The following is a 13100-nucleotide window of genomic DNA, read 5'->3' as shown; positions in this document are numbered from 1 at the left end:
CCAAGACGAAGTCCATGATACGCTCAAAAGAGCAGCCAGGAACCGCAGCGGGGTTCGAGGGCATTGCAAGCCGATTGATCGGAAAGCTGCTTGAGCCTTGCTGGAGAGAGCCTGATTCATATCAGTGAGGTCCAGAGCGCTCCACGCATGAGAGATGGTACCGGTCAGAGGAATTGGAAAAGCGAACCCGAAAAGCGAACCCGGCGTGCTAGTTTCGTGACGGAGGGACCACTCTATCTTGTCTTCTTGACTGGACCCTTTGCTTGATGACAGTGTTCTTGCAATGTGCGCATTTGTTTTTTGCACATTCCGGACACGCGACGATGTGGTGGGCGCTTAAGTTTTTCGCGCCACACTTGCAACACTTCCAGGCGTTGGAAGTGACGTACTCGGGGTTGTTGACGTTGTTGGCGTTATTCCCGTTACCGCTCATTTTGAGGTAAAGCTGCGGACTGATAATACAAACAAGAAGTGAAGAGGGAAAACCTGAGATTCTCTGGTTGACAGAAGCGCTGATAACGTGGAGGAAGCTTCCTGAATTTATAGCGGTGCTCTGCTTGAAGGTCCATCTTGCAGAAAGCAAGCCCCTATTGCCAAATACTTCAAGTTTCAATGAAGGTGCCCAATCACAGCCACAACCAGGCAAACTCTCATCTTTGCGGAAGATGTCAAACTTTGTGAGTAATGGTGCGTTCGTAGGTGCAGGAGCAATGATGCCGGGCATTGACGAAGACCCAAGGAAGGAGTCAGAGCTGTGGAATTCGAATGATCATGGCAGACTGCCAAAGATACGAAAGCATTGGTGCGACGGCTCGAAGGCGCCCAGAAGAGTACAAAAGGACGGCAGGGAAATTTGCATAAGGAGATAGGCATACTCGTAGTCCCATAGCCATTTGCTCGATGAAGTGGACCCAGTAAGGCTCTGGTTGAGGGTTCGACCAGTTGTGTTGAGCGTCGAGCCAAAAAATCTCATCATCCGGCAGAAATATCGACGCCATGACCATTGCGTGTTTTTCGTCTTCTCTCGAGAAGTGGCTGTGACATTTGGCCGCCTAGAAGCCCTCAAACAGGAGGGGCTAGAACGTCAGAGAGGTTTCAAAGTCGTGACCAGTCAGCGAGCAATAGTGTATTTTCCCAGGCCGTGGAAATTCGCCCAATATGACGCTATGATTGGCTGCCTATCCAGCCCACCACCGGGCGAAACTCCCTGAAAGGGAGAAAAACCTCACACGTCAAGGGGGAGGGAAACCCAAAGGCTAGGCCCCAACTACTGGAGCAGCCTGGTTCAACCGTTGTCAGCTCCGAAGGGGCTGAAGTTGATCTGCTAGAAGTGCAGTAGAATCATTCGTGTGATATCCGCCCCATGTGGAGTCACACAAGATCCCAACTTTCATCTTGCTCCTAGATCAATCCATGTTGTCGGTAGCTGAATCCGAATTGGCGCAGTGTTGCATCTGAGTGCCACGTCGGAGACACGGGTGTGAGTAAGTCTGAGTCCTTCAGACAAATTCACCATATCGAGTCAGAGAAGAGGGTAGATAGATCACTAGGACAGTGGATTGGCTGGTCCTGGCAGCATGTCGGGATTTGACCGGCACCCAGTCAACGAGTCTACTGACTCATGCGTGACCATCTGGGACTGCACAGTGATTTGGCTCAGATCGATCACGTCCAGTTCGGCGTGGTACACAGAAACACCCAGTTATCGCGGGAGGTCCAGAACTGAGTTGACGTTGGGAAAGGGATGCCTGGCAGCCTTTTGCAGGCAGCACTGAGCACTAGCGTCTTGGCGTAAGGCTCGGCTGCCAAGGCTGGCCAATCACAGATGCGGTCAGGGAATTTGCTCGATACGTCGCATCGGGCTCCCCGCCACTTTTCCCTCCTCGAAGTATCAATTATGTGGCCAATACACCTGTGTGCGAGGCACTTGGGCGGTGTGATGTCCCTGATTAGACTTTACACCACTGTGAAAAGGCCATTTTGTTCCTTTTCCATTCAGCATTCTTTCATTAAACCCCACTTTTCAACCTGAAAACGCCAAAAGGGCTCAGCCTTGTACAATACACATCAAGTGGTTGACTCGTGACTTTCTACGGTTCGCACTGTTCGCACTGTTCGCCTATGGGGCAAATGGGCTTAGCAGGGGCGCAGTAGTCCCAAGTCAGCCCTGGTAACTTTGATGTCTATCGTTGGAACTAGATACACCATTTCGCAGAGTGCGTCAACCCTGTTCTGTGAGGCACACAACTGAGGTCACGGGACTCAGCTTCTTCAAGAAAAGTCTCCCAAAGTCTCCGATTTATAGCCAGAGATTGGAGAACAGGAACATCGGGTGTCTGGCATTCTCGCACTGCTGCATTTGCTAACGCAGGCACGCATCTACAGTAGAGATATGCGAGACACCAGAACCTGAAGCATCTAGCCAGCCGCAGAGAGGCTTGACCTCTTGTGGTACTTCCTACATAAACCAAAGCATTCATAAAGCAGACAATTTTCCGTCCCACGACTCTTCCGCATATCTTGGCTCTGACAAGGAATTTGGTACCGAGACCATTGTCCCTCTTGCTCGAACGCTCAACCTCTTGGGATCTTATGCGGTCGTGGTTTCAATGCGGCAACGGGCACAGCGCCGCTTCTGACAATTGGCGCAATCCGAATTGATCTTGACAGTCATGGGTCCATGGCCGCACTCGCAGCAATACCAGACGTATACGACGGCATCGGCCAACTTCGAATATATCGAAGGAGTCCCGTGGCAAGTTGCGTATGAGAAGGTTCGTGGAGCATGCTCAAGTTTGCCGGTATCTTTTTCTGGTGACCACAGTGATGCTGTGAATCCCATCTGCTGCTGAGCTCCTGGCAGGGACGGCGCACGCTTGGACATTTCAAGGCTAGACACTCATTTCAGTGAAGTGCAGGCTTCATATTTTGGTCACTTACCACATATTGATCTGTATTAATTTGATGGAATAGTTGTGGCTGTTTCTTCGTAGCAAGAATGATGGGAACGATGAAGAAGCCTGGTTGCAGCAGTAGACCTCTCCTTATCACCACCGTCCCTTCAACATTCAGGCATTTACTTTCCTGGGTTTCCAGGGACTTGCCCAATTGAAGGCTGTGTGATGGCCCTGTCGTAGGTGATGATATGGATACACAAACTTCATCTCGAAGCTGCGCATGAGTTCTTTGCTAAAACGAAACGCTCGCAGCTCACAGAATTGAAGGGAGGGGCGTGGCGCAGGTTTGCAGGTTCTGAGACGGCAAAAAGTGCTGAAATGGAACGAATGAGAGGCCAGAGAACCTAGTGTACAGGACTCAGCCCAAAGTTTGGGAAGCCCATTGGTCTTTTCATGAGGGCCTATGTAGGAATGACTGGAACTGGGGTTCCACTCGAACAGCCAGATTCCCTAGTCAGACCCAAGGGCAGGAAATCTCGGAGCGGAGAATTTCCAGCAACCATGTTGCCCTGCTTGTCAAACCGGAGCGGACATGCATGAGCTCGATAGCACGGGAGTCCAAAGCCCAATCACTTGCTTCACAGGGCCCCGAGCGCGTAAGATGCAGAACTTCGAAGCGGATCCGGGGTTTTTAGTTTTGTTGTAGTCTTGACGCCTTCTTCGAGGCAACCATGAGAGGGGCTTCCAAAGTTGCAATATTCGCCTGAATGGTAGCATAGCCATCACACCACACACCACAGGCGCCTACCTGGTGAAAGACCCCAAAACCTATGTTCTCAAAGTTGTGAATTCCCATCTCGATCATCAGATTGCAAGGCCACTTTCTAGCACGATTGCTCAGCGTTGTCCATTGGTCGGTCATAGGAAGGCTAATGCGTCCACCGCTTGAGGCGGGAAATTGGAGCAGGCTGTTGAAAGAGCTGACACTTCCGCGCCCTAGTATCGAGCTGTCGTGTGTGTTCTTGAGGTTTATAGAGGCTAGGGGCATGATCGAATCATGAAGCCCTGGTTGTGGCTCAGCTATCACCATTGAGCCCACGGACTGTTGTGGAACAACAGTCCTTCGAGCCTGCGATGCAGCGGCTTCGATTCTAATCCCATTTCTCGGGCAAAATGGGCATTTTTAAGTTCCTCAGCCGCTGCGAGGATCGAGACCAGGCATTTCAGATGTGTTTTCACTCAAAACTGTGAACATGAAACGTATGCTGGCGATTGTCAGAAAACACCGTTAGCCTCCCGAATCAGCCGTCGAGGCGGATTCATGATCACACTCCGAGTTCTTCACAGGCGAGAGAAACCTGCCGGGCTTATACTGGGCTTAGCGTCTGCCTTTGGACTGGAGGGCATTGAACCAGTAAATACCAGATTCAGAACCAGATTTTGCCACAGTCGGAAATAGTAGCTTGTAGCTCTCACAGTAACAGGACTACTGCTGCCGATTTGGGCCCGACTAAGTCAATTGGTAAGCGTCTGGAGGTAGGGCACTGCAAAATACTTGTCCACGCTGCTCCGGCGCCTCCAGCCCTCGAAACCCGCCTCCTTCGCATCATAGAGATCCTGCCATACTCTTAAGTCTTCTTCTGTGTAGTTGCCAGCCTGGAAAGTCGAGTCGAAGCGATCTTCGGCTGATATGTAGCATGCTTAAGGACGGGACATTGATGCCTATCCTGCGTATAGATCCGTGCTGCCTTCGCAGGCACGCACTCCTTTCAATATGCGGAAACGGTGTTGCCTAAGGCGATCTCTCGTAGGTCAGTGTCATTTTCGCAGAAAATAGATATCAGCTTGCGCGGAGAGAGATCGACCTCTGCAGATTGATGGCTAAAGCGTAGAAAAATTCTACATGCTCCCAATGAGAGAAGGGTTCCCATTCGGGGTTAAAGAGTGAGCTAGAGATATCCAATGAGCCAACAGGAACGAAGATAGCTGGTCCTCAAATACGACAGCGATGAGGTAAGTGCAAATTCAGGTAGCGATTGAAGGGGGATAAAGGGGAGTCCGAATGAAACCTGAATGTCGCTGACTAAGAAAGTGGTAGCAAAAAGGGGTTGAAGCCTGCAGGCTGCGGCTTGACTGCGTTGAGTGTCGCTCCTTCCTGGCCCCCGCTAGTGCCTACCAACAAGCAGTAGGATCATCGGGAGGTAGACGGGCGAGACGGCCTGCAACCCAATCTCTCGCTTCCGTCGATCCAACCCCCAATCTCCATCCACTGGAGGCACGAAGACTTCATCTGACCTATCACGGGTTCCCACGAAACATTATCAACTCTGTTCGAGATGTCTGGCAAGTACCAGCGGAGAAACCGGCTCCTCCGTCTCCTCCGGGAGCTCATACTACCCGTACCAGATCATCAATTCTGGCGTCAACAATGCAGTAAGGTCATCCTTGAGATTTCTCAACCTCGTTTTCGGCTAATCGATTGGTTCAGGGGAATGGATGGGACACACGCATTCAGCCTGAAGGGTTTGCCTACCACTACTCCAATGCTGGTAAGTGCCCTTTTTCCATGTCCAAGCCGTACTGGCGCTTGCTATTGCAGATGGCTCCTACTAATACTCCAATGTCAACGGCAGTACCTACTATAACAATGGTTACGGAGCCTCGATCTACATAGCTCCCAGTGGCTACGTCTACAAGAAGTGAGGGAGAGTGGAAAACACCAAAGAATTGGGTACTTGACGTGGAAAAGACTTCTCCAGCAAATCACATGTGTTACACTAGCAGCACAGAAGGAGTATTGTGTGGAAGCTTCCAGGTCCTAGACGAAGAACCACATGGTATAGTTAACGATCTCGATCGACCAATCACGACAGTATCAATGAAACCATAGAGGATGATACACGCCAAACAAGGCTGGCCAGGCGTCAGGGGCGAACCATCAAAGGCACTGAACGTGCATCGAATATCTCACCAGTCATGGGCATTCCCGCTCTCTCCACTTGAAACAGGTCTACTGCTTGTATGCGAGTATGGTGGGTGCTATCCGCGGGGAGCGTCTTAGACATTTGAGATTTATGTAATAGCACCTTCGGGTGCCATCTGTACAACAGGCTAACGGGTTATCGCAGCTTCACTGTGATGTGCGTCAGAGTAGCAGACGTATTCTGGACTCAACACCACCAGAACAGTGGGGGTTGGTATTGGTGGGGGACCAGATCAAACATGAAACAACCCAAGATCCGGGACAACACCGAATGTTGCGACAAACGCGGTGCTGCCTACTAGAGTCCTTGCCTGGCGTCATACCACGTTTGAACCATGTAAGCATACGCCTTTAGAGATTTGGACAGCTCGGTTGAGGTCCATGCCCTTTACCACGTCTACGATAGACAGTAAATTGTCTCGTCGCTAGACGTCTCGGTCGGGGAGGGCAGTTGTGACTGGGGCTCTCAGACAAACAATGAGCATTCAACCCGCATTCGCGACTACCTAGGCAAACTCCAGGACGGGACAGCGAAAAGAGTAGAGGACTCGAGGAGAATGTACGGAGAATCACAAAACTGGACTGCGCAGCTACTCTTCGGGCGCTATGCGCCAACCGAAATTCTCCAACCTGCGTGCCTTCGTTTTCCAATGCGCGGGCCTTCCCCAGAGCGGTTGATGACCATCACCGTTGTTTGTTGAGATAATTCTGTCTTTTGTATGGGTGTGCGCCAGCTCTGGAGGCCCCGTCTCTCCCTCGAGAGCTTTCAGGCGCCATGCAGGCACTGGTCAAGCTGTCAACTCCGACTTTCAGGGCACAGCAAGTGGGCAAAGATCAAACATGACAAGGGCAAGGCGGATGTCGCGAAGAGCAGGGTCCGCACTCACCTATCTGCGGATATTATAATGGCCTCGAAGCGTAAGGGACGAACGGGTTAAGCTCATGGAGTACAGACACTAACTACAATTCAGTGGGCGGGCCTGATCCCACCATGAACTCCAGACTGGCTCACGCGATCGCCGTGGCGAAGAAGGGCCAGCTCTCGAAGACTGCTATCGAACATGCCATCGCAAAAGGACAGGGGATATCTCCGAGCGGCCAAGCTCTTGACAATGTGATCATCGAGGCCATGCTCCCTCACGGCGTCGCTGCCATGATTGAGTGCCAGACAGACAACAAGGCGAGGACTTTGACCAGTATCCGGAACATCATCACCAAAGCCGGCGGCACAGTAACCCCCACGGCATTTATGTTCGAGAAGAAGGGCCGCATTTCGTTTGAAGAGCAGGAAAAGATCGGTGTTGAAGACGCCCTGGAAGATGCGATCGAAGCGGGAGCCCTTGACATTGCAGCGGAAGAGAACAGGTTGGTGGTCGAGACAGAACCGGCCGATGTCATGGCTGTTGCTCAGAAGCTGCAAAGCAAGCTGGGAATCCAAGTGGAAAAGGCAGAGGTGGTCTACATGCCGAACGAGGATTCAATGGTTTCGCTGTCCACACAGCAGGAGGAAGAGGTGCAGGCGATTTTAGACTTGTTAGAGGAAGACCCAAGTCTTCAGAATCTGTATATTAATGCTGAGCCTGCGTGAAAGGCTAGACTATCAATCCAGAGAACAATTGTCCATGCTCATAATGAGGAGGCACTGTAGACGGCCCATCGAAGACGGCTGCGCCCTGCAAACTGCGGCAAGACGCAGCTCCGGCGAAGCACTCGTATGGCCAGCGCAGTCCCTCCAGTGTGGCCTCAACTGATGTTGAAATTGGTCAAGAACATCCGATACATAGTCGTCTACTATACACCCTAGCCTTTCGACGCCGTTAGGAATGCTGACTCCTGGTCCCTGAGTCTCCCTATTCTGCCCCTGGCATTGTCGAATAGGTGTGTCTGTTTGTCTCTATCAAGACCACATTCCGCACCCGGTCCAACCACCGACATGGATCCCACGACCACAATTCTCAACTGGCAGAATGCCTTCGAGAACCATCGCATCCCACAAACCCGGGTGATTGAAAAGCAATTGCGGGCCAGTGCCGCACAGAATAAAGATAAGCTGCGTGCTCTTGTTGGGTAGGCTATCTCTCCTTGCCTCCGCCCGGAACGTGCCAACTTTGCAATACTGACTCTCGACTCGGAAAACCAGTGACAGCTACCGCGAGCTTTTGGCAACAGCCGAAGCCATTGTCGTCTTAGACGGACAGACAAGGACTGCAGAGGACAAACTCTTGTCAATCAGTCACAATTGTAGACCACCTCAGCAGGATGCCTCTCCCCGGCCTCCGCCCGCAGACAAAGTGGCGCTGGCTCAGTTTCGCCTCTTGCAACGGTGCTGCATGTCTGTGGCTTCATGCCTTCGAAATCAACATATCTTACTGTGTGCGCAGCTTATGGTTGTCTCGAGGTTGTTGCTGAAATCACTGGGTGACCAAGACATACTAACTGGGAGCCTCGATTCACTACGGAACAAACTTGGTGCATTTCGGCGACAACTGCTTCTGCGAATCGAAGCTAAGTTGATCAGACCTACTTCAACACTGTCTGATCTTCTCGAGTCCATTTGCGCTTACTGCCTAGTCACCAGCAGCTCTTCTGAGGATGCCTTAGGTCATCTGCGTCAGCTGAGGCTTGAGAAGATCCGACGTCAATTGGCGGCCTCTCGCCAGAAGTCCACCTTTTGTCAAGCCTTGCGATACCAAATATTATCCTTGCAGACCTTCAAGTCTTTGACAGGACGGCCCATAGTCGATTCTATCAGTAATCTGCAGAAGAGACCGATCTTGGAGGATCCGTCCATCAGAGACCTGGAGTCTCTAGGCCTTGACCAGATCATCTCATTGATTCCGCAGGAGATACGGTCATTTGTTCCCTACTTCAAGAGAAGTGCACCCACATTCGAGGAAACCCAGGCTAAGCTGGAGACATGGTCCCGAGAAAGCTTAAAGACATTCTCTGATGCGTTGCACCAATATCTCCCGGCGACGGACTCGATAGCAGAGGTACTGCAGTTGCGGCACGAGCTGTATACTATTCTTCTTCCTTTCTACTTTTCGACTCCCGCGGGGCCAGACATCAAGGATCAGATTGCGCAAGCTCTGAACAGCAGAGTGAACGACATTTGTCACGATAGATGTGCTCACCTGGTTCATATCACAACGCTGCTCCTCGAAAATCCGGCTGGCACAACCACAAAGTCATTATGGGATCCAGAGCTCGCACTATTGAATCTAGAGGCTGGGGGAGCTAAGCTCACTACACGCATCCGAAAGCGACACGACGGCCATAATGTGGCATTATCTAGGGCTTCAAAGTCGTTGAATGCGTGGATCACAACCACAAACAGTACGTTTGATCAATTAAATGAGATTTCAAGGATGAGATGGAGAGATGTTGTTGAAGAGCCAGAGGAGGAGGATGAAGACGAAGCCTCTGGTTTGATCAAAGATCTGTGCGAAACGGATTCAAGTCTATACCGCGACAGTCTGCAAAATGCGTTACAGACGGCGTTGCTCGAATACGAAGCAAAAATCACCCAGCGAGCAACCCAAGTGGTAGATGAGCCAGAGTCTGTCTCCCAAATTGTGGCATTGCTACGCGCCATCAGATTTTCGATGATGTCCTTACAGCATACTTTTCCCGAGCAAGCCAGATTCGAGAAGCTCCCTAAGATTGTCCGGCAGCTGCATCAGCTCGTGGCGAAAGAGGTCAGCCTCCAATTATCTGCGTCAAGAGAACGCAGGAAGAAGACCAAGAGATGGAACAAGGACATGTTGCTTGACAATATGCCTTCACCCTGTGCATTCTCAACTCTACGACAACTTTGTGGGATAATGCTGGATATTGGTGGCACCGATTTATGGTCTCTTCCAGTGGTTGGACTGGTCAAGGAAGCTGTTAGATCTCATATCTTCAGTCCTGAGCGCAAGGCCTGGTACATGGAGAACGAGTTCGACGAACTGTATCTCAGTATTGCACTGGGACGAGACACATCGGCTATGGCCAGGGATGAAGCGAATATAAAGTCTGCGTCTGAGTACTGGACAAGGACGAAGTTGTTGTTCGGAGTGCTTGCCTAGGATATGCATTCAGGCACGGCACAGCATATCATGGACCACCTCCTCGTAAAAGAGGAGCGGGACCATGAAGTATTTTAGATGAGATGGGACAATAGAAACTACGTATTTCAACGGAAAGCGATGTATGTACAGGCCCAATTACGCCGCTAAGACCTATATATCAGTATATGTGAAGACTACACCTAGATTTCCGACTGTCTATTGTCATTCCCACATCCATTCTAGTACATTGGTGCGGGAAAAGGTGTATTGGCAAGGCTCTAGAAGGTTGTGACCTCAGCCTCGTAAGCCTGATGCCGGAAGCCGGAAGAACTTTTGATCCGTAGCAGCCCCGGCCCCCCTATTCAACGTCTTCGTCTCACATTCACCATCCCTCTTTTCAATCCTGTCGATCCACGTTGGCGACACCATATTCTCGTGGCTTGGGTCAATATACACCTGCGAAATGTATGCAGAAACCAATGAGGAGCCATGAAAATGATGGTCACGCGGAGTGGCTCACGATAGCCCGTTATCATCTGCACTGCGAACCTCTGCGTGGAGATATCAATTTCACCACATCGTTCAACCCCCCCGCTGATTGCTGGGCATACGTTCAGACGAGATCTTTGCCATAAATCTAGGACACCGAAGAATGAACTAGCACTGTCTAAGCAGAAGGTCTAGCGGGCCTTATCTGTGTCTCTTCGCCTCCGCCATATGTCAAGGCGTGGCATTCCATCTTGGGCAGAGGGGCGCTGCTGCGGCTACATCGACGACCTTCGGGACTGATTAGTCTTCTCTCCAAAGATGCGCGAGGTTGAACTCGAAGACATCACGGGATCGTCGATCCCGCTGCGGCGCTCTTCCCATCAATTCGACGATTCTGCGGAGCTACATTCAGATGATGGACTTCGGAGAACAAGCATCTCCGAGATGCTGGATGTCCCAGGCGAGTCAAGACATTCTGGTGGGATTGAATTGTCATTGTTCTAACAGGGTTACTTAACAGAAGACAAGCCTCTCATGTCTCCAGACTCGTCTGACGAGGATGCTCTAAATCCCACTGCGGCGGACCTGGAGACTCTTCCCCGTGTCGCCGATAACATCCCCTGGCGGGTCTACACGGTCGCCTTCGTGGAACTGTGCGAACGCTTCTCCTACTACGGCACGCAGATTCTTTTCCAGAACTATGTTCAGCGAAGACTGCTCACGCCGACCGGTCGAGCCCCGAATCCGGGCGGGGATACAGACAACAACCCCGGGGCACTAGGCCAGGGCCAGCAGATGGCTACTGGCTTAGGTACTTTCTTTTCCTTTTGGTGTTATGTGACGCCGCTGCTGGGAGCGTGGCTGGCGGACACCTACCTTGGAAGGTAATGCTAATCCCCGTCCGGGCCATGGGCTTATTGGAAGTCAACAATTTCTGACGAGGTCTTTCGCAGATATAAGACGATCATGGTGTCGATCGGCATTGCCGTTGTCGGCCACGTCCTCCTAACCATCAGCGCGCTGCCTCCTGTCCTAGCACGCACCGAAACCGCTCTCCTTTCGTTCATTATAGCCCTTGTCGTCTTTGGTCTCGGGACAGGGGGCTTCAAACCGAACATCTCTCCTCTGATCGCCGAGCAAATTGTGTCAGAGAACCTCCGTGTCTCGATCGACCCGAAGACCGGAGAGCGTGTGATCGTCGACCCAGCCCAGACGTCGGCGAGGATCTACAACTGGTTCTACCTCTTCATCAACATTGGTGCCTTGATCGGCCAGATTTCCATGTCTTACGCGGCGTTGTATGTAGGGTACTACCTCGCCTTCCTGCTGCCGACGCTCATGTTCCTCCTTTGCCCCCTCATCCTCATCCTGAATAAGAAGAGATACCGCCTCACTCCTCCGCAAGGCTCGGTCCTGGGTCCTACGGTCAAGACGCTCTTCTACGCCGTCCGGCCTCATTGGTCGTGGAACCCTCTTCGCACGATTCGCAATGTCCGCCGGACTCCCACGTTCTGGACCGCCGTGCAACCATCCCACGTGCCTTCCCACAAGCGCCCATCATGGATGACATTCGACGACGCCTGGGTCTCGGAACTCCGTCGCGGCGTGAAGGCCTGTTCCGTCCTCCTGTGGTTCCCACTGTACTGGCTCACGTACAACCAGATGAACAACAACCTGACCTCCCAAGCGGACACGATGAGGCACGCCGGGGTTCCGCCCGAGATTGTCTCGAACCTGGATCCTCTGACCTTGATCATCCTCATCCCGATCTGCGACCTGGTCATCTACCCGAGCCTGCGCAAACGTGGCGTGAAGTTGACCCCGATCAGGAAAATCGCTTTGGGATTCTGGTTTGGCGGCGCGGCCATGGTGTACGCGGCTCTCCTGCAGAGGTACATCTACACACACAACGAGTGTGGCTATTATCCTTCCGAGGGTCAAAGGGAAGACCCCAATAATGGAGGCAGTGATGGTGCCAGCGCAAACACCAACATCAAAGACTGCCCCCCAGCGTCCATTTCAATCGCCTACCAAGCCCCGATCTACCTCCTCGTCGCCATCAGCGAGATCCTCGCCTCCATCACGTCGATCGAGTACGCTTTCACAAAGGCCCCGCGCAACATGCGCTCCATGGTCCAGGCCTTTTCGCTCTGCATGAGCGCCGTGGCCAACGTCATCGGCGAGGCCTTCCTCTGGCTCGCCCGCGACCCGTACCTGGTCTGGAACTTTGGCGTCATGGGCGCCGTCGCGTTCGTCGCGGGCAGCCTCTTCTGGTGGTTCAACAGGGACTTGGACGCCGAAGAGGACGCCATGAACCAGTTGCCCCACGGGAGCATGGGACGTGGTAGAAATAATGCACCAATAGAGCGTCAGCGCCAGCGTCAGGGAATACCACACCCCGAAAGCGGCGGCTCCAGCCGCGGCGTGGACACAAGTTGGAGTGATCTGGGCCGAACTTCCAGCGAGTCCCAAGAGGCCCGCGAGAGTCTACTAGCCGATAAAAGGCTTCATTGAGGCGAGTCGCGTGGAGCTGAGTGAGAGGAGGAATGAAGAACAGTCACTTCTACACATCCGACGCTGCCGACGAACTACACTGAGTACATACCGGAGGGCCGCGTTACAGTAAAAAAAACAACAACACACCCACAAAAACCAATCACACAGCACAACCCACCAAAA

The 13100-nt window shown here is 52.2% G+C and overlaps 3 protein-coding genes across 3 annotated transcripts; all 3 read left to right on the top strand.

Moving 5' to 3' along the window:
* Nucleotides 1-2672: 2672 nt before the first annotated feature.
* On the top strand, nucleotides 2673-7468 carry AYO20_11303 (hypothetical protein; the record flags this gene model as incomplete). Its single annotated transcript, XM_022649555.1, has 5 exons — nucleotides 2673-2774; nucleotides 5304-5330; nucleotides 5386-5446; nucleotides 6694-6798; nucleotides 6852-7468. The coding sequence occupies 5 exons, from the start codon at nucleotides 2673-2675 to the stop codon at nucleotides 7466-7468; spliced, it is 912 nt and encodes a 303-aa protein (XP_022494462.1).
* Nucleotides 7469-7813: 345 nt separating this feature from the next.
* AYO20_11302 (hypothetical protein) lies at nucleotides 7814-9950 on the top strand (the record flags this gene model as incomplete). The annotated part of the gene is made up of 2 exons (XM_022649554.1): nucleotides 7814-7947; nucleotides 8021-9950. The coding sequence occupies 2 exons, from the start codon at nucleotides 7814-7816 to the stop codon at nucleotides 9948-9950; spliced, it is 2064 nt and encodes a 687-aa protein (XP_022494461.1).
* Nucleotides 9951-10739: 789 nt separating this feature from the next.
* On the top strand, nucleotides 10740-12935 carry AYO20_11301 (hypothetical protein; the record flags this gene model as incomplete). Its single annotated transcript, XM_022649553.1, has 3 exons — nucleotides 10740-10899; nucleotides 10966-11305; nucleotides 11375-12935. 3 exons carry the CDS (start codon nucleotides 10740-10742, stop codon nucleotides 12933-12935), a joined length of 2061 nt encoding a protein of 686 aa, XP_022494460.1.
* Between the last annotated feature and the right edge of the window lie 165 nt (nucleotides 12936-13100).

Source organism: Fonsecaea nubica (genome assembly GCF_001646965.1).
Source record: "Fonsecaea nubica strain CBS 269.64 chromosome Unknown Scaff145, whole genome shotgun sequence".
Classification (NCBI taxonomy): domain Eukaryota; kingdom Fungi; phylum Ascomycota; class Eurotiomycetes; order Chaetothyriales; family Herpotrichiellaceae; genus Fonsecaea; species Fonsecaea nubica.
Note: the sequence above shows the minus strand (reverse complement) of the source record. Positions and strands in the feature narration are given on the sequence as shown.